Raw genomic sequence first — 20435 nt, forward strand, 5'->3', positions numbered from 1 at the left:
AACCCGTGATTGATTTACGTTGATTATCTTTAGGAATGCACTGTTTTCGGTGAAGAAACTTTATTAATTGAAACAACAATACCGATGGTTCACTAGAATTTGCGGGACGTCACACCCAGTGGTCGGAGGCAATTCAATTTGCAGATTTTATCCACCTAATAATTATAATTTGCTGATTATCACACTCTCCGGAAAATTACTTTTTATTTGTTATTTGATGGTTCGTTTCAAATAAGTTGAAGATTCAAACCATTTTCAGCAAGTTCGAAAAGAGTACCGATTTTCTGTGGTGAGTCTGGTAAAAGCTGATCATCAAATAATATTAATGAGCTAAGATCAACAGTTCATTCTGACCTGCAAATATTGTCCCAATGGACTCCCTACATTGATGTCTTTCCAGTTTCAGGAACAGTCAATAATTGATCACTGTACAACATCAGCTGTTTTATCTGAAGCATGAACTTATTGATTAACGGTATCATGATCAGTTAAACGAATTTTCTCAAAATGTGTCTTTGATTCATTTTGAATAACAAGTTCCAAGTCATCTTCAGTGTCAATTAATTCAATCATTTCATAGACTTGAATATTTTTTAGTATTTTCCAGTTTTGCCTGCAATGACCATACCTACCAGAATTGATGGATCTAGGAAAGAATAGCAAAATGTTTGGTTTCTTTACGATTATGATCAGTTCCGTTGATTCTGACGAAATTGTGGACAATCGTTGTCTATGATCTCTTTAACGTGTCTCAATATTTGATTAGTTGATTAACCGGCGACTTGATCGGTAACAGAAAATCGTTGCCAGCTAAGTGACTGTGCTTGAGAATTGAGGACGATCAATATTATAAAATTAAAAGCAGCAGGATAGGCAGCCCAGTGGCTAAATCAAAAAATATGAGTTTAAACCATGATAACCTCGTTCTATAGTTTTTTTATATAATGCATTAATTCATCGATTAATTTCGTTTTAATGACGATGGATTTTGTCAATATTATCCAGATTCAAAATTTTTCAATCATTTCAATATTCACCTCCCTTGCATTGTCATCATTGCAATTTCATATTCGTTTATATTTGAAAGCAGCATTTATTAATGCTTCAGCGATACCAGCAGTTTCACTGGCAGTTTGAGTGATTTCCTAAGCGGCAATGAATCCCGTGATGATGAACTGGTTAGTATGAACCAAATTGGTGACTCATTTGCGAACCTAAGGTTTAAAAAACGGCTACTCAGCTCCTGTCCCAAACCTTCTAATCTGGATTAATTTTATTGATAATTATATTTACCATAGTCATTGTAGCGGATCTGCGAATTACCAAGACATCAATTCATTGTTGAAATAAATGATTGGAAAATTGTTTAAAATTGTGGATGCGCGTAGTACAATATGGTAACAACATAATCAATGATATAAAAAAACCTTAATTAACTTGCATCATCTTTTTAAATATAGATATATATATTATTATGTATGATATCGGTAATCACCATTTTGAAGTAAAAACAATTATGTCTGAGTTCAATATCCCAAATGCAATGAGAGGATCAAAGAAAGAAGTCATATAGAAAGTACACACTAAAGCATAAAGAAAATGACAAACAATTATACATTATCTTGAACTTAAGCAAAGCAAGGTATTTCTCTCCGAGATCAAGAAAAATCTTGATCTCATTGCTCTCACTCAAGATAGTTAAATTTCAAAGAAAACCGCTTAATAACAACAACTGAAAATGGAAAGAGTTTAAGGGTAAATTTCGAACAAGTTTCGCCGCACTGGAGAGAATTCTAATGAAACTATGGAATGAATTTAATTGAAGTAAGTTAAATAGTCAAGGCAATATTATATCAATACTTCATAATTAAATTACTGGATTTCCTTGCAGGATAATTCAAGAGGCAAAAGTGTAGTTTTCTTTATTGCTGCATAATGGAATGAACGAGAACAACAAGTTTAAGCCAAATGATGGGACGTTAGCTAAATTTTTTGTTTTCCAAGATGCTATATTTTTCGTAACTGAAGATCGTCTGAAAAATAATTGAAAAGTAAAAAAATGGGAAAAGAAATTGATTAATTGTTTTCACCGTTACGGTTTTGCTGATAATGAAACTCAACTATTATACAGTGAGGCCGTGTTGTCAGGTCAAAACAAAACAAAAAATTCAAAATTACAGATCTCAATAAAATCAATGATGAAGGAATATTACTTGGCTGATTTTGTTGGCGGAAATAACGGTGCTTATAAATTCGTTGATACGGAAAAACATTCCATTTCAACTTTCGGTGAAATTCTCACGGTGAAATTAGCTTTAACTGAATCATTAATTGCGTTGTTATTAATATTTAAGACCCAACTTCGTTTAACCTAAATATTTCCGTGTCTTGGCAAAAGAAATAATTGATTCAATTGCTTCTTGCTTCGAAATATCTTGCAGAATACCACTTACGTCCATTAAATCCCGGTTTCGATTTCATTGTCATAAGAAGGAGGTGGTGGATCATCAATGAAAACAAATGAAAGAAAAAGGACAGAGCCGATAAACAACTAAAATGTTCAAATCACTATTGCTCCGTGGGTTTTGGACAGTTGATCTATTTGATCGGTTACATTGCAAAAAAATTCAATTTGGTCTCTGCGAATAAACCTTTGAACAGCCCACATGAATGACAAACTTCATGCTCCGTTTGGTGATCATAAGTTTGCTTTCAATCGTACTGTCGCAAAATAACTCACATGATTAAGTTCAAGCGTAAATACGATGCTACTAGCCTATGATTCAAAATTGCTGCTATATGAATGAGGGGCTCAAAAGCAGATTTTTGAACACTTTCAATTCGATCAATAAAAGAAATTTATTAAATTCGAACAGATTAATCGGCTGAAATCATTTGATTGAAGTCTAGTCGAATCGAAAGAAGCGGTCAACCGTTTCTCAAATAATTGACTCACGTCTCCAACAATCAATAACTTAATGTTTGAATCCGTCTTGCTGATTCAGGCATCATATGCACCTAAAATAAAGATGATATTACGATCGGTGGTCATTTTCACAATTAAATTAGTAGATCTCCAACATCATCATCGAGCTAAACGTAGCACAAAATTACTCTTCGCGTTGTTGAAGGTTCATCTAATGAAGCTTCTGCTAATCATTTTGCTCATTTTAAGCTTAAGAATCTATTCCTTCTTAACAAACAGCTTAATATTAAAAATGGATCAAGGATGAAACTCACACTCTTTTTGAAGATTTTCAAACAGCCGAGGAAACATCATCTCAACAGCAAACGACGTCATGTTATCACAGCAATTTTGTCTGGTACTGAAAATGATCAACACAACGATCAATTGAAATTATCAGTTTCTGTTTAAGGTTTGAATGTCAGCACTCAGAATCTTTCACCGTTATAGTTAAACTTATTGAAAGATTTTCCGCAAAATGATATGAATTTCGTTACCAACTTTCTAACGCCTCACTTCTCAATTACATGGTTTTTTGTTAATTCAAATTGGAAGTTTGCATCAATTTCTAATTTGAGAAGCTCTTCTTTCACAACTCAATTGAATTGTATTTGCATGAAAACTTTTACTATTATTGTTGCAATTTGAAATTAAATATTGCAAATTGCTTTGATTATGCATTCATTATCACACTTTATTGCGATCTATATGTATATCCCGGTTTTTGAAATATAGTGATGTTGATTGATTTCGAAAAATTATAAAAAATATTAAGAAAAATGCAGAATAAAATGTGCGTTCATATCAGAAATAAAAAATGTCGTTAACGAAAGATATTTCAGTATAATTTAGAAATTCAAATTTGCGGTGTAAGACCACAATTTTGAGACTATTGACATGTAATAAACAGAACAATTTTTTTACGATTTCATAAACGGTTGGAGTTGAATTATCTTGGCTGAAATTGGACGAAGCTGATATCAAATAATTTATTATCTTCAATTGAAAACAGATGATGTTCATGTGTGAAACCGGAATAGAGCTAAGCTTCAAAAAGGTAAAGTCTGAATGTGAAAACAAAATATTGTTCATGAAAAAGAAAAAATTCTGAAAGAGAGAATCGCTAAAGTGATGATGAGCATATCTTTGGCTGGATTCTGGAAAAATCCAAGTTGTGATTGTAGAAGTAGCTGAAAACTTGGTATTTAAAATTAATGTCAGAAATGTTTGGAAAATGAACAATTTGGACGTAATGACATTGGTTTGTATGGAATAGAACGTTCACTATTCATCGATTGCCGGTTGAACTTATTCTAGTTCTATTTTTAACCGATTAATTTTTAGTGAGAATCCACCTATCAGAGCAGCTGAGCTTTAATTGATTTGGGTTAAAGTTATGGAGTTATAATTTTTTAAGATCTGATGAATGAAATTGTTTCACTGATAAGAAACCTTAATATTGTCAGGTTGGTGGTTTTATTCTTGGAAATTCATTTTTATCATGCTAGATAATTTCTCTCCATTCTTACTCCCTAGCTGTGTAATGTAAGAGACTGATAATTTTTTATATTTTCGCATAAATTTAATTACTATTGGAACAGCTATTCAGTGGTTAAAAGATTTGTAAAACGATAAAAATATATTGAATATTAAGTCAATGATATCAATCTCATATTGCTATTGTCGATGATATGCTATTTGAGGTTGTGGGAGGTTTTCCGTCTTCACTTAACGCAATGTTCAGATCTTCCCCATTCTTTGACGATCGCCCCAAAAACTTAAAAAGATCATTTCGTCAACTCAACGAATTGAGATTGATACGATTCAAGCAGGTACGGAATGGCGGCTGCTCATAAATTGGTTCACAAAGGAATCACCAACTACGTCGATACCGATTGGTTTTACATAATCGGATTCACCGCTGCTACTGATGTCACAGCAACTACAAGATGATTTACGGATATTGATCAGTCGATAATCAGAGTTGACATTGCACGCGACATTAATAGAAATATTCTTTACGAAAATAATAGAGAGATGCTCAATAAAATCAATAGAAATGTCTGAAATCAACGATATGCTGATCACGCTAAATCAGTCAGAGACTTATTCAATCCTTTAATTCGTCACTAAAAACCAAAGTTTTCAAAAGCCACTCTTACAAGGTTTCCGCTTATTACCAACGATTTAAAACTGTTCCTTCCCTGCTGCTCCTTTTAAGCTAGCAGAAATGATGATGCAAATTTTCATGTATTTAGTGGATAGGTAACAATTTAACTATTTTGAATTCCTTAGTTCATATTCATTTTTTTCTTTCAGTCCAAGCACCAAGCTTTCAACAATACTCATTTGCACATTTTCTACTTGCAAAAACTTTTACCATTGATACTTTCATCAAAAGGTTGACTACCATTTACTACATTAAATCTGCGCTTCTAACAAATAATGTTCATTATTTTTTGCATCTACTACTCATCAGTTCTGTCCGAGAGATATTTTATTTTTAGATTTCTCATTGGTCGAAATTCAGTTTTGCATCTGTATCTAAGATACATAAGGATGCCATAAAATAGATTGTTTTCGACTTTTAATCTCATACATTTGAAGCTTCATTTCCTTATTTTACATGTTTTAGGTTTCCTATCTTGATCAATGATCTCAATCAAATTCGCTTTTCATGTGTGTTATAGATGGCACTGATTACTCATGATTACTCTGATTAGTGATTATCACTTTTAAACGTTATGGAATACAACTGCATTTATAGAAGCGCAATCTCTATAGCCTATCTATTGATTAGTACAGTTTAGGCTCATGTTAATCTAAGGAAAACCAAGAATTCAAATAGGTAACAGATACGGAATCATTACATTCCTCAGTAGTTGAAGTTCCCTTAAATTTGTACTTTCGCGACAATGGATTGAAAGACTTTATAATGTGAATTAGAACAATTGAAATTCATATTTTTGGCTCCGCTGATAGGTGGCCTTGATCTGAATCCAAGGTACCAATGAAACAACCAGTTACGATGAAACAGGTAGGGAGTCCAAAATGATACATTAAAGTTAAAAATTACTAGACAAAGAACATCGTAGAAGACAAAGGTGGGGCTCTCTATAGTGTCTTCGGATACATCGCAGAGAGGCACGGAGAAAACTGATCTCAGACACCGAACGACTGAATATAGACATCCGGGATTTTTTGAATATTGCAGATGACCGATACTTAATAACACTCACCGCTATTGGAATAGTGAATCAACCTGCAAAATCACTAGATATTATTATTGAGTCGCTAGTAAAAGCTGCAATCGACTCTAACGAAATTTGAATTCTCGACGAACAAAATCATATTGAGTGCCTCATCCAGTCCACTGAATCACTTTCGGTCTAAAGTAATTATCATATGCTTCACCTTTTCAAACACTTGTTCAATGAACGGTTGATTGTCTTGAATGACAAAGGAATCAGAAACAGAAATAACAGCGGTTCAGCACATTATCGAAGGTTCACAGACGTTGCGTATTGTGCTGCGCTTCTTCAGCTCAAAAATAAAGCTGTTGCAAATCATCTCAGAGATATTTGCTTAGGACGCCACGCATTTCACGTCACCGAATCCATGCCCCTTTTTCAAGCCCAAGACAGTTTCAGCAATATCGATCAATTAAAAAAAGAGAGGTTGCCAGCAACAACATCAGCATCAGTGAACGAGAACCAAGACGTTGAGGTAGCAGATATTCTGCTAACAAATTTGACCTCATCACTTTCTGCTGCATTTAGTCACTCCCCCAGCAAGTGCAGAAATTCCAAGACGGTTTAATCTAATCAATAAAAGATATCAATTGAGTATGCTGATCACCACAGAGTTGCTTATGCAATTGATTGAAAATGAGATTTGAAAAAAGCTAGTGCTATAGATTATCATTCCACTGATAAATATGTTTGTGACTGTGGTGAAAAAGTTCTTGTTAAAAATATTGTTGAATTAGTATCTGATCAAAAAAAAGAAAAGATATTTATTGAAGGCGTGAGTGTGGACAATATTTGTGCTAGAAATACACACGGCCTGTGTTGCGTTCTTATCGCTATCTGATATCATCCATATGGGATCCGCTTCAATCAATATTTTGTGCAGAAGAAAATATTTAATAGCCTTCGAACCATTCACATCAAAAATATTCTTCACATTCATGCCGATTGCCGATCGTGCATCTACATGTTCTTTAGAACTTGTACTTTTCAAAATTCAATAGTTTGATATATTTAATAGAACCTTATCGTATTTCACTTTTAAATTTTTTGTGATTTTCATTAAATGATCACCTTCCGTTACCTAAAGCAATTCGATTAACATTTGCAACACTTATATTTCTTCTCTTGAACCATATCCAATTTCAGTGGACGTCTTTTTGATATTGAATTGGAACAGCATCTGACTTTTGCTAAAGTTATACGATTATGATCATTTGAAATCTGATGATCGAATATCTGTCTTTCTTCTAATCGCTCACATCGTAATGCTGCTTTTCTAATTGCCGATAGCGTTGCCTGCACTCCAGCTAAGCTCATTAGTTCATATTTTGGCTTTATTTAAGAAGTAATAGAACTTGGAAACTTTTCATTTTTCCAATTAGTCATTACGGTTCTGAAATGTTATGTAGTACATGAATAACTAAAGAGAATCAAAATCACAATAAACTGCATTTTAAATTATATTGATCAGCTGCTGATGATAATAATTAGCAATATCCAAGCCCAAATTTTATTCCATTTCCATCCGTTACTTTGCACCATATTTGAATTTGCTGCAAATATCGACATTGGCAACAATAAGCTTAAGTAAATCATGGTGCCAAATCAATCGATTACCACTGATTGGATTGACTTAATACACCACACTTTCAAAGAAGTATCATCATATTACGTAGCTGTTTGATATAATCAGGTATGTCATTTTTTGGTGTGACATTCGAATGGCACATTTGTTTGATTTGACGTTCATAATTGAAAAGTGTATGATGAAAAATTTAAAGAATATCGGAGGGTTCTATATCGGCATTAAGAAAAATATTTGAACTAGCCAATTTACAAATAATGTAAAAAGTGAAATATCGAAAAGGGACAAGGAATAATAGAGTATCAGGCTTTAAAAAGGAGGAAAATATTGATTTATGAGATGATAGAAAATTATAATTCCATATGGAAGATTCAAGTGAGATACAGTTGAAATGTCAAAATAGCAAAGCAATAACCGCAGATAGATATAGTTCAGTTGGGAGAATCGAATAACATTTCTTCAGAATAGATTATGTTTTGCAAAAAATAAATAAACAGAAAATGAAATAAGTGAGTAACATAAATTATGAATAGCTTAATTATAGAAGTCAAATTGTTAAACTGTTGATTAATATTCCATTCGTTTTATTCAAGAAATGAAAAATTTCTGAAACGACCAGTAGTTGTCAACTTGGTGTATTTGGAATGGAAGTGAAAAATAATTGCACCGCAAAACATGTGAAGGCAATTAAATGAATTGGTTTCGCCTCCTTTCAACCTGAAATCTATATTTTAATTCATTCAAAAATAAAGGAATTTATCTAACATCTTAACACGCGTTCCAAATGTAGTTGGGTCAGCAAATCTGTTAGGAATGTCAGCGTCATTTTCTTTTGTACTAATAAAACGCAGCTCAATTTGTCTATTCCATTCATATTTTGCAATAGAAAAATAAAAAACATCGGAATGCTTGGATCGAATCGCAGTAAAAAATGAATGGATAGTGTCCGAAAAAGATGTTGATCAGCATATCCTTTAATAACGGCAGCTGGTGTTTTCGGTTCGCTTAATAGGTTTCAATGGAAAATTCACTTTTCATTATTTCAGTTGAACCCACTTATTGAAAATGAGGGGATGGCACGCAGCAGGTTATGGGGTTGTTGAACGCCTTAAAAGCACGTTAGTACTTCACACTCTGAGAATGCCACTTTGTCCTTCTCTTGTCATTTGGTCACTTCCCCAGTCACCGTCATCACCAGCGCTCTCATGTAGAGGTTCAACAATGAATAATCATTGGTCTTTGCAGATTCAATTATGCAAAAGATCGCAAATCAGTGCGACTTAATAACAGATAATTATTAAAGTAATGAAAGTACAAGTATTTTGACTGACAAACATGTTACAACACTCTTAAGCAACGAGCTGAATGGTGTTTTAAACGAGTATCTAGATCTTTGCTTAGAAAAGATGTGGCTTTTGAACTGTGATATCCAACAGTATCAGCGATATTGAGAATAATACCAACAACTGTACTATGTTCTCAAGAAACATTTGCAGCAAGAATTAGGGATTGAACATCGAAATCTAATCTTTCCGTTAACCCTTTTTTGAAGTCTTTATATTTTGTAATTAGTGTCCGGGTAAGTTGATTCATAAAACCATTGCAAAAATAGTGCTTCAATCATTTGCCCATTATGATTCGGTTCCAAAGAACAATTATTGGGGGTCTTCGTTTTTCATTGCATCATGTTTTAAACAAAGTCTCTCCCTTCCGCAATTTCATCTTCTCGGTTTCCAGTACTTTCAATATGTTCAGCAGAGCATTATATTTGAAAATCAGAACTGTAGGTCAAAACTAGATTGATTAGACATTAAATGCATTTACTGCATGCCTGAAAACCAAATGTGACTGTTTTGGTCCCAATCTGAGCAGATCTGGTGAAGCCCTACAATGCCATTTTTAATCTCAAACATTTTCTTGCGATCTACAGGGTCAAATGCAGATGTGGATCCTCCAGCAGGAGGATCAAGTAATTCACAACAGTCATTTGGTCTATTGAAGAAAGAGGCTGTGATTAATTGCAGATTCCGCTGCGGCGCATGACCGCTCATCAAAGCAGTGATCCTATCATATGATAGTTCCTGAATGGTCCGTCGCAACTAATATCGAAATGGCCAAGTTCTTAAAATAATTATTTTCAATTAATGTTGCCCTTAAACGTTCTAATCAATTAGCTTCTTGTTTAACCTTAAATGACAGCTTTCTTCACACTATGTTGTTTCCCTGATGTTGCTGAACCCATGAATAAATCTGATTCTCTCATTTAACTTGATCTCATTTATGCCAGCGGATAACAGTTTAAAATTTTCGTACTGTAAACATATCAACTGAAAGGCGACATGTTATACTTCAATCAAGATAGCGATGCGTAGCATTTTTTGTTAGCAACTGAATCCATTGAAGTCTGAAGATATCTTTTGATCTTTTCAATTTCACCGACGAATGACTCTGTCGTTCATCGACGGCTTGCTCAATTGATGGTGATGACTTCTATCCATTCAAATTATCATCATTTTCATTATTCGATACGCTATTCTCCACACATTGTACGCGTACCTGTTGTAACCACAGTGCCAAGCAGATTAGCCACGCTTCATTGTTGGTTTCAGATTCTTAATAGATCTCTCATCAATATCAGACGACTAGTTAAAACCGAATATGTTCAATAATGATGATACGACGATAAGATTGATGCCGTGTTCGTTGAAGGTGTCTTCAACAACACAAAGACCATTTCAATTTGGTTTTCGATTGATATAATAATCAAGGAATCACCAATATCTTTGGATATTGGATCACACATTTCAAGATAGTCTTCAATAATGAATCGTTCTCAAGGTACGTCTGACAATTGAGGATCAATCGAAGATTGATAGCCTGTTCAGGAGATTCTTCAAGTATGGCCAAAAAATTTTTCAGCTCCAATGTTTTCAAGTGGTATTGAATAATCTAATCAATATCGATAATTTGGATTGTTCGTTGCGAATGAAACTACACCGAGCATTATGCTTCACATATTTTCTACATATAAGGAATATCGTTTGATAAACAAAAATCATAAAGTCTACCAGGAAAATTGTTTTCAAGAATCTATTGCCTCAGATTTAAACTTGAAGAAGAATTTTGCACATTAGATGCAACATCCATTTCACCATTCACTTCTTTTGTCGTAAGCACTTTCCGTCAGGAATAATAAAAATTACTCCTTGTAATATAGTTGAAGGAAAAACTACGATTTTAAAGTGCTTAGATTGATCATTAATTTGCGGAATCAAAGTCACACATTGGACTTTTCTTTTTCTGATTAATTTGGTTTCATGAAATATGCGAGTTTCTTCTTGAATGGATGAAACAGATCTAGTGACTTTATCAAAGTAGCCATTTTGCTTAAAAACTTATTTTATCGCAGTTGGTGCTCATTTCAGTGTTTGATAAGATTCGCCCAACTGATACTTTTGTGAAGCAATCAAATGTCTAGAATATTATCAATGATTTAACAAATGATTGGGTTTCATCGGATATGAAGTCGAGAACGTGTCCAACACTAAAGTAAGATTGATAATCAGGAACGATGAATCCATGAGATGAATGAATTGGGCCAATTAACCCAGCAGTGATGTATTCTTCAATAATTAATTTATTTCAGGTTTGAAATTCAAAAAGTTGTCTTTTGATTAGAACAGACAAAGAAATATCTCGCACCATTGATGATCCACTAGTATCGTGAGAAGAGTCTTGATCTTTGTTGAGATTTTCATTTGCTTCGTAGAGCAATGTAGTTGCGCTAGCGAATTTGAAGGAAATCATATTGATTGTTCAGCACGGACATATTTTGTTCCTCTTCTGCTCCGAGGGTCATTATTTAATTGATTTTCTCACATTGATCCTCAATTACAGCAATCAAGTTAATTGAAAGTTAGTTTTCTTCAACGAAAAGGTGGTAACCATTATAAACCAATTGTACCAGACTAACGGAAAATCTTGGTGAGATTAAAATATATTTAATTTTAGCTAATTGCTACCAACGGATCTGAAGATGTCGCAAATCAATTAGGAAACCATTCCCTCTATAACATCAAAAGCGTTGCGAGCCAAATTTTTTTTTTCACGTTATTGGAAACATCTTCGACTTCTAGTTTAGGACGGGCCGCATACGGAACAGTTTGTTGAAGGGCGGGATAGTCAGCTGAAATAATACTGCTTTGCTCATTCGACGCTTGGTGTCTCATTTCAATGATGCATTGATTTAATAAGTCTCAGTGATGCTTAAGCTTTTCAAAGTATCGTGGATTGAGAAACGGTGGATTAATTTTAATGGAGATGGATACTCCATGGTGTGGTTTCTACTTCTATTGCTATTCATTCAAAGAATACTTTCATTAGTGCGGCACCAACGGCAGTAGACCGACTTGTAGCTCGATTGGCACCACAGACAACAACGGATCTTGTTGAGTTTAACCCATCAGTATTTCCGTGATTCCTATTTCACTTGATGATCTAAGTTTTAATTAACGCCCATTCAGCACCGGTGACAAACATATCATTCTTCGTGGATTCAATTTAAATATTGATTTCAGCAACGTGACTCTGGCCAACGTCGAATTTTGAAAGAGATTTAAAGATTGTGCGAAAAGAATATAGGAACTCTATCAGAATCACTGATTCACTCTTGCGAGCTATCTCAGGAAAATATTCAATATTATAGTTTCATCTGTAGTTTGTGGGAGTAGTGTCTCTAATAATATGCCTACTTTACAAGTGTTTCAGTAAATATGAAAAGTATTTACGATGATGATATGATGTCTGAGCTTTTCATATCAGCAATATAAAGTAAATATGATAGAATGCATTCATCAAAAATCTACTAAGTAAAATATCTAGAATACGTAAAACTGTTTTAATATTTGACAAGCTTAAACATAGGATTATTTGATATTATGAGATTTAAATTATAATGGATGAATTACCTTAACTTGAATTAAACAAGGAAAATTGAAAAGGGGCTGGTTTTCGGTAAAATAGAGTAATTTTAGTTATAAACGATAATCTAAGAATGTGCAAATAGAATTACATTAAGTAGGTACAGATATAATTAAAAAATATTAAAGGTTAATGATTTGATAGGTCTATCAATTGATCTGACGCTTGACTGCCTAACAGGTAAAAGCGGTTGTTGTGGTATACTTGGAAATTGGAATGAATTTGAGAAACATTTGATAACCAAAAGGGCTGAAGGTAGCTTATTCTCCTTTTCCCTCTTCCACACAAAGTGAAATTTATATTGCAATTTGATCACAATTAATAACTTTATTTCATCAGTTTTCCAGAAGCTTGACACATAGTTGTATCAGCAACTAACTTGGTAAGAATGTCGGCATCATTCCTTTTTGATTTATTAAAACTTAGTTGTACTTTCTTCTATCAAAAGATATGGAGATAAAGCGGTCTCTAATATTTATAAGCTTCGGTCGAATATATTTATCTGAATACAAGGGAAGTTACAAAACCGAACCACTATCATCACATTAATCAATTGAGGGAACTGGTGTTGATAGTTCGGTTAAGATGTTTTGAAATATTATTCCACTCTCGATTGCTTCAGCTAGTGAGAGTTCTCCGCTCGGGTAGATCACTACGCCGCAAGCTATTGTTTCATTGAAGACCTTGAAAGGAAGCTGCCAATCATCGTTGGGGAGAAGGCTCCTTAACTTTTTGTTGTGACTCATTCACTTGCCCAATCACTGTCACGAACAACTGTTAGCTCATGAGATGATTGCATTGGATAATTCTGCAATGCTCCCTAATCTGGTCTTGTCAAGAAGTCTGCAATCACAATAATATTGTGGAATATTATAATCATGGCTATTAACGGAGATGATTCAGATTCGACAAAGAAGTCGTAACACTCTGGACTCACCAGAGGTATGATCTTGTCAGCTGATTACTAGATTTCCATTTATCCCTCAACTAGCAAATGAAGTATCATTTTGCACAGTAATGGCAGGAGTAAAAACGCAACAACAATTGTATCATATTTCAAATGTTCGATAACAAGATGGACGGGTGAATAATTATCATTTTCAAATGATTTAGCATAAATGGATCTGATTTCAAACAATTATTGTTTTTGGGAACGCAATCGAATGTTTTCAATAAAGGCATTTTGAGTTATCCTATTTCCACTATTTGATTTGGTTGGTACCACTTTTCAACGTGCCTTTTGAAGATGTTCTACTTCTCATCGGAATGTTTGTCAAATGTGATGTTTCTTCATTACCAGTATCATTTTACAGTTCCTTTCTGAAATGATCAAATTTAATCACACGCAAGAATTTTATCTCTTAGCTATTTCGATCAACTCCACCAACTACCGACTTTTAAACTCACACTTCTTGTGGAGCTTATCCCGACCAGCCGTCAGACAATGTATTAATCAAACAAAAGTTTTAATTCTATTATTTCAAAATCTTTTTCATCTGGTAATTCAAGGTATTCCATTGCCAAACTGAAAACTCTTTAAATTTGGTTATAGTGAGCCAATTACGGACCTCTATATTCTCATAAAAAATTATGGCATTTGTGACTAGATCATTCACAGTTCCAGATAGGTTTTTTACTTTGGATATTGGGCTTTTTAAATTGCATATTTATTCATTTTTGACGCGTACAAATTATCTGTGAGATGAAAAACAGAGATTTTTCCTTTTGTTTCAACTTTGCTTTTATACCAATCGGAAGGTAAAGAATTCTTATAGATTGTTTCAGTGAGAATGCAGATAATGTCAACATCTGATTCTCTTGATCAATCACATAGTTAACTTACATACAATGGACAACCTCAAATTTGAACTGATTCCCAATCTTCACTGTGTTCAGTCTTTGAACACCCCCCAAATTCTGATATAGGCCAAAATCATTCTAACGCAATCTTTACGTGAATCAATTGATGAAAAATATAGCCTTGAGGGTGATGCCGACTAACCGTTGCTGAGAACTAGGTTAACTATAAGAATCATCAATTGCATTGACTGTGATGAGTTCAACGTATTGAGACTGGTCGCTGCTACTAATGATAATGAACACCCACAATAATTTTCAAATATTGTTCAGGAAATAATCATTGCGGCAGTTGAAAACAAACTGACAGGAAACTACCCAAACGACAATGGCATCGATAAGTTCATTGAAAACAATCATGGATTTTTGAGTCAGCGTAGTTATGCAAAAGCAACGATTCGCTGACAGTCATTAAATTCATCAATCAGATAATCAAATCATTAAAAATTGAAAAAGTAAATTGGCGTGAAGTCTGGCCATCAGACAATATGTTGGGACATTGCCTGTTACGCCCGCTCTTAAATTAAATAAGAGTAGCAGCATAATATCTTAGGTCATTACTTGAGCAGGCAACTCACTGGAACGCTCAACTGATAGCGGTTTTATTTTTTAATCACATTGTCACCAACATTGATAAGTTGAATGAAATGGATTGTTTACAAATTGATCAAATCAACCGAACTGAGTACTGGTTGATGCAGCAATTGCGATATGAATCGACATCAAATGCTTGGACAGTGAGTGTGTTTGGCCTACGGAGGAAACTGCTGAAATCGAAGGTGTTTACAAACCAATCAATAGAATTAGCTAGTTGGATATCCAAATGACTTTGAAGTTGCTATCAAAAATAGATTTCAAATCAATGCAAGATGTTTCAATTGATTAATGATCATTTCAATGTTCAATAAACCCTTAATTGGAAAGGAGCCTTTCAAGCTGTAAACAGAATTGATCAATTATGAGACCAAACATTAAATGATATTATTGAAACTACTCAATGGGCACAATATTCGCACAACCAAACAAACCGAAAATATTGGGTTATATGAATTTGAGAAGCGAAAGACAATTTTACCTCACCAACGAATATCAATAGTCTTCTCAAATTGGTTGAGAATGGTGATGGTGCTGACCTTCGATGAATCAGTCCATCAACCGACCAGCATGCCCTCCCTACTGCTGACGATGAAAGAATAATTCGAACAAGGATGTTATGCCCAAAAGATGTGCAGACTGATCTTGATCTGAGCGTTGGCTGTAAGTTGGTTCAGATTTACGTGGACCAACAACATTGCTCGACGAATTGATTGAATACATTTGCACACACTGGATACACATTTGCCAACATCAATGGTGCAATGAAGACGTAATGGACATGCTGCTGTCTTTAACAAGAGACCACACTTACAAATTTGCACTTAAATTGAGTTAATTGGTGGCGGCAAATGCCGCTAAAGTTAGTGTGTCCAAGTATTGGCGTGTTTAAAGTGAATGTTGACAGTCGAATATCCATTTATTTATAAATTATAGATTCACGTTCAAATTAGATGGAAATACATCATTGGCTAATTCAATGTCTTTTGAAGATGGATTACATAGAAAAGCAAACAATTTGTTCTGCTCTATTCAATCAGATGATGAATTCATTTCAGATATCTTCAAAAATTTTTCGAATGGGTAAGTCAAGAGCTTCTAACTCAGTAAGCCAAATGGGCCTTTTCAAAATTGAAAAGCTGATAACTGCGACAACCAAATGAGAAAGGAAAAAGAGCAACTAATGGTTGACTCAATTGCTTTTAATCAATATTAATGCTTTGCATCTGCTGACTCGATCCTTTTTCACAATTACCTTACAATCAATAATAAATTTAAATCTCTTTAACAAATGGTTTGGCAAACCAAAATGAATCTCAATCTCAATGCTGCAATTGGTGTTCAATTCATGGGCACAATTGTAATGTGAAGGAAATCATTGTTATTGAAAGCATACCAATGGTACATTTTTTTACTCCAATTAATCAAAGAACGTTGCATTTCTGTTGGAGAATCACTCATTCACCATCTATAGACCAACCTCATTGCGATCAACCAATCATCTTTATATATCTGGATTAAGTATATCAATTCCCGTTCAAAAGCGTGAAGGACCAGGCTGTTGTCATATTAAATCAACTGCTGGTCCAAGAATCCGTTAGTTTTCGTATGACCTTCAATTGGCGAACTAGCCCTTTATCAATAATAGTGCTGAAACCGATATGGAGAGGAGTAAACTGTTAAACAAAGCTAGTTGTGATTCCTCGATTGCCCCTTTGCACAAAGATCTCCATTCGATTGCTGCCCCTATTGTTGAGAAAATGAACAAAGGGTTTCCCACAATTTCAATTGTTGAATCAACGTCAATCAAGAGTTTGCTTGCGGACATTTTTCAGAAATTGAAGGCAAATCATTGAGAAGAATCAGACAAAGCAGTTCATTTGGTATCAAATCCAAAAGGGATCATTCCAACTTCGTTCTGAGATGTTTGCATGCTCCGATATAATAAAATGGCAATCAACTACTAATAGGAGTTGAATCTAATTTTAAGACAGATGTATATTCAGGAGATCTTCGATTGTCAGTGAATGACAAGATCGTAAATGAGAATTCGTATTCCATGTTCTGCAGAAGGGGCACGATTCTGAACTGCTTGGTGGACGATTAGTTGCCGACGGATGCTCTCAAAGGCTTCCTATTACGCTATTGATCTTTATGCCACCGGTTAAAAACTCGTGAAATTACATTAATGATATTTTTAGCCGTGATTAACCGCTACAATATGGCCAAATGGAATGCCAACACAGCTAAGTTCCATGCGTTAACTGACCATCCGGTTTAAATTGACTCGCTTCCAGCAATTTCTTTATCAAATGAAAGTTTCACGAAAATACCCAACCGATCTTACTGGTTGAAGCAAGCCAGTGCAATTTTTTTGAATCCAATCAATCGCGATCTCTTGACGCTAGCAATTTCTACGCTGGCTGATGTTTGATCCGTACAGCCTCTACAATTCAGGATACTTAACCAATGATGATGTTATTGATATATTATTTGATGGAAAAGCAATATATCATAATGATAAAGCAAAGAGAATAATTATCATCGACCTTCCCATGAATGTAATAGGATCAGCCAAATTGGTTCTTGAACTTAATGTTGAGCATACTAGTGATGGAGAATAATGTTCTTCAAAACCGGTATTTAGAGTGTTCACTTGGTCTACAAAACACAAGAACTAAAAAAATTGAAATCACCTATAGCCAAAACAGTTTGAAAATGAAGTTCAGTGAAGTATCCTTGATGTTATTAACCACGAAACATAGAAATGACATGTTGGTGGTTCACTCTTAAGGGCGGTAACTATTAGACTTAATTTAGCTTGTGCCACATCACCACTATCCAATTATTTAGTTCTTTCATCAAGACATCATCTGTGTGGTGGTTCCATCCTGGGACAAGTTGCTTTTCTACGAAAACGGTTGTCCATTCGTTACTATACTTTTTCAATTAGATCGAAGAGATCTTAGACTTATCGGAATTAATTAAATATCAATCATTGACGATCCAGTGAAACCAGCTCTCCAACTAAGGAAAGTAAGTTTCAGTGTTTGGGAATGTGATAGAATCACCAAGCAAAATGAAAATGGATCTTCACAATGACAAATGGTGAGCAGCTTTCTTGGTCCGGAATGAATCAATCCGTTGGTGCGTCGTCGTCCAGTAGAAGTGACTGCCATAAACAAAACCAAGCAATGATATTCCCAGTATGCTTTCAAACGATTTTAGACGAGGAGAAAAAGCCGGCGGTCCTCTAAGAAAATAATGTTAATGATTGGGCCTATGAATTTTTCCTTTCATTTTTATTGCCTAACAGTTCCAAACAAACTTAGTTTTCATTAATATTTTTTGATGGAATCCAATTCCAAATGGAAATGGAACTCAGTTAAATCGTTACAACTGTCAATGTCATGGACACTTCTCCCTAATTAGTTGATTGAACTACATTTCAATCTATTGTTAATTAATTATACCACTTCCAGTTGTTCCATCAAATTACAAAATAAATTGCAATTTGTGAAGAGCTGCGAGAGAACCCCGTTACTACTTAGAGCCATTCCTGTTTGCAACAAATTCTCTCATTGATTCCAATTAAGCACGTTACAACGACATTGACATTTCTTTCTTCAACGTTATAGGATTTCAACAAATGGTGTAATTAGCAATCCTTGACTATTCCACCTCTATAATTTAGCTATTCTAAATGAAAGAAGTTTTTTTTTTAAGGTTGACGGTCTTTTAAAAGTAATTAAAGGCTTCCAGTTTAGATTTATTATGATCTCATAATACTTCATCCTCCTTTATTAAAATCCCACTTTTTCTAGAATTGAACGATTTTATTTTGGATCGCTGACATTTCATTTTTCAAGAAAATTCTTCTTTTTAACTATTCTATTTAATCGTGTTATAAAAGGAAGAGATAATTTTCATTTTTTCGAAATAGTTCGCAGAATTATCTACAGTTCTATAATATAAATATTTTATCGAAATATCGATGGTGATAGATCATACTTTTAATGATCATAATGATCTTTTATTCAATTATCCTTCAGCAAGCAGGGTAGAATGTTGACATTTTCATTACTTAAAATATCATAAGGATTAATGGATATTCAACAATTTTAGTGTAGAGCAAACCTGCTGCGATCATACAAATAGAGTAGCTATCTCTCATCTGGAACACAATTCTATAGGGATTGATGGTAATGAGGGGGCTTGCTTCTGAATGAAACAATTACTTCTTTAGATCATCATCATGGTCTTTGAAAGAAGCTGTTCCCGTAGCAGCTCCAAGAAAGCTGCTCTGTCAATGAGATCATTTCAAAAAGCAGTGATGGCATATATTTCACACGGACGGCAGTTGTAAATGGCGGCTATTGAAACCAAAAATGTTATTAATTGATACATTCCAACTGCCCGATGCACTTCAATAGAGCAGTGGGCAAGTTATTGAGGAGATTCATTTCCAAGCTATCCTGCCTCACTCCGTTCATTTCCATCACCTTCTTGAATATCGTTCAATGTGCAATTTAGATTATCTATTTTATCATTATTTGTCATGTTAGTTCAACAAACGCAGAAAAAATACTTTCAAGAATTAAATTTATTTTATTTACCAAAGCTCATAACTGATTTAATTGTAGTGGGTTCCATAAAATACCTCACAGGAATCTTACTAGGACGTTCTTGATTTTTGATTCACAAAATTCCGTTGCTAGTAATCAGAACAAGAGATTGACGGATGTGGAAGTTCTTCAATAAGAATTATTTCTCCTCAGCACGAGCTTGCTGATTGATCATCAATACCTTCGAGAATTACTGATGGATTTCATTCATTCAAGAAGTCAATTTTTTTATTCATCGACTAATTGATTGCCTGGAGCTATTTTTTCTGTTACGGAATTGAACCTTCCTATGTGGCCGGGTAGTGTTCCTAAGAGGACTGTGCTTAATAATAGAACTGCTGTCAGTCGCAAAGCAGTTGTACAACAACCAATCCATTCATTAGTCATGAATCCAATATTTTATTAGTAACGATTTGATTGCTATTATCCTTGGAACTGCGAACAGCAATCGAATGGAAGTCTTCAATTGAGGTTGCGGTGTAACATTCTTTAATATCGTTGTTTTGAATGTTTAATCATCTCAAAATTTCTTTCAGTGATAATACTTTGGCAAGTCGAGTTCGATAGTTGACGTTCCA

The 20435-nt window shown here is 34.3% G+C and overlaps 1 protein-coding gene across 1 annotated transcript; it reads right to left on the reverse strand.

The window, feature by feature from the left end:
- Positions 1–462: 462 nt before the first annotated feature.
- Positions 463–19792, reverse strand: ASCRUDRAFT_6467 (uncharacterized protein; the record flags this gene model as incomplete). Its single annotated transcript, XM_020191348.1, has 3 exons — positions 463–646; positions 10525–10633; positions 19717–19792. 3 exons carry the CDS (start codon positions 19790–19792, stop codon positions 463–465), a joined length of 369 nt encoding a protein of 122 aa, XP_020049131.1.
- Positions 19793–20435: the final 643 nt, after the last annotated feature.

This window comes from Ascoidea rubescens (genome assembly GCF_001661345.1).
Source record: "Ascoidea rubescens DSM 1968 unplaced genomic scaffold ASCRUscaffold_2, whole genome shotgun sequence".
Classification (NCBI taxonomy): domain Eukaryota; kingdom Fungi; phylum Ascomycota; class Saccharomycetes; order Ascoideales; family Ascoideaceae; genus Ascoidea; species Ascoidea rubescens.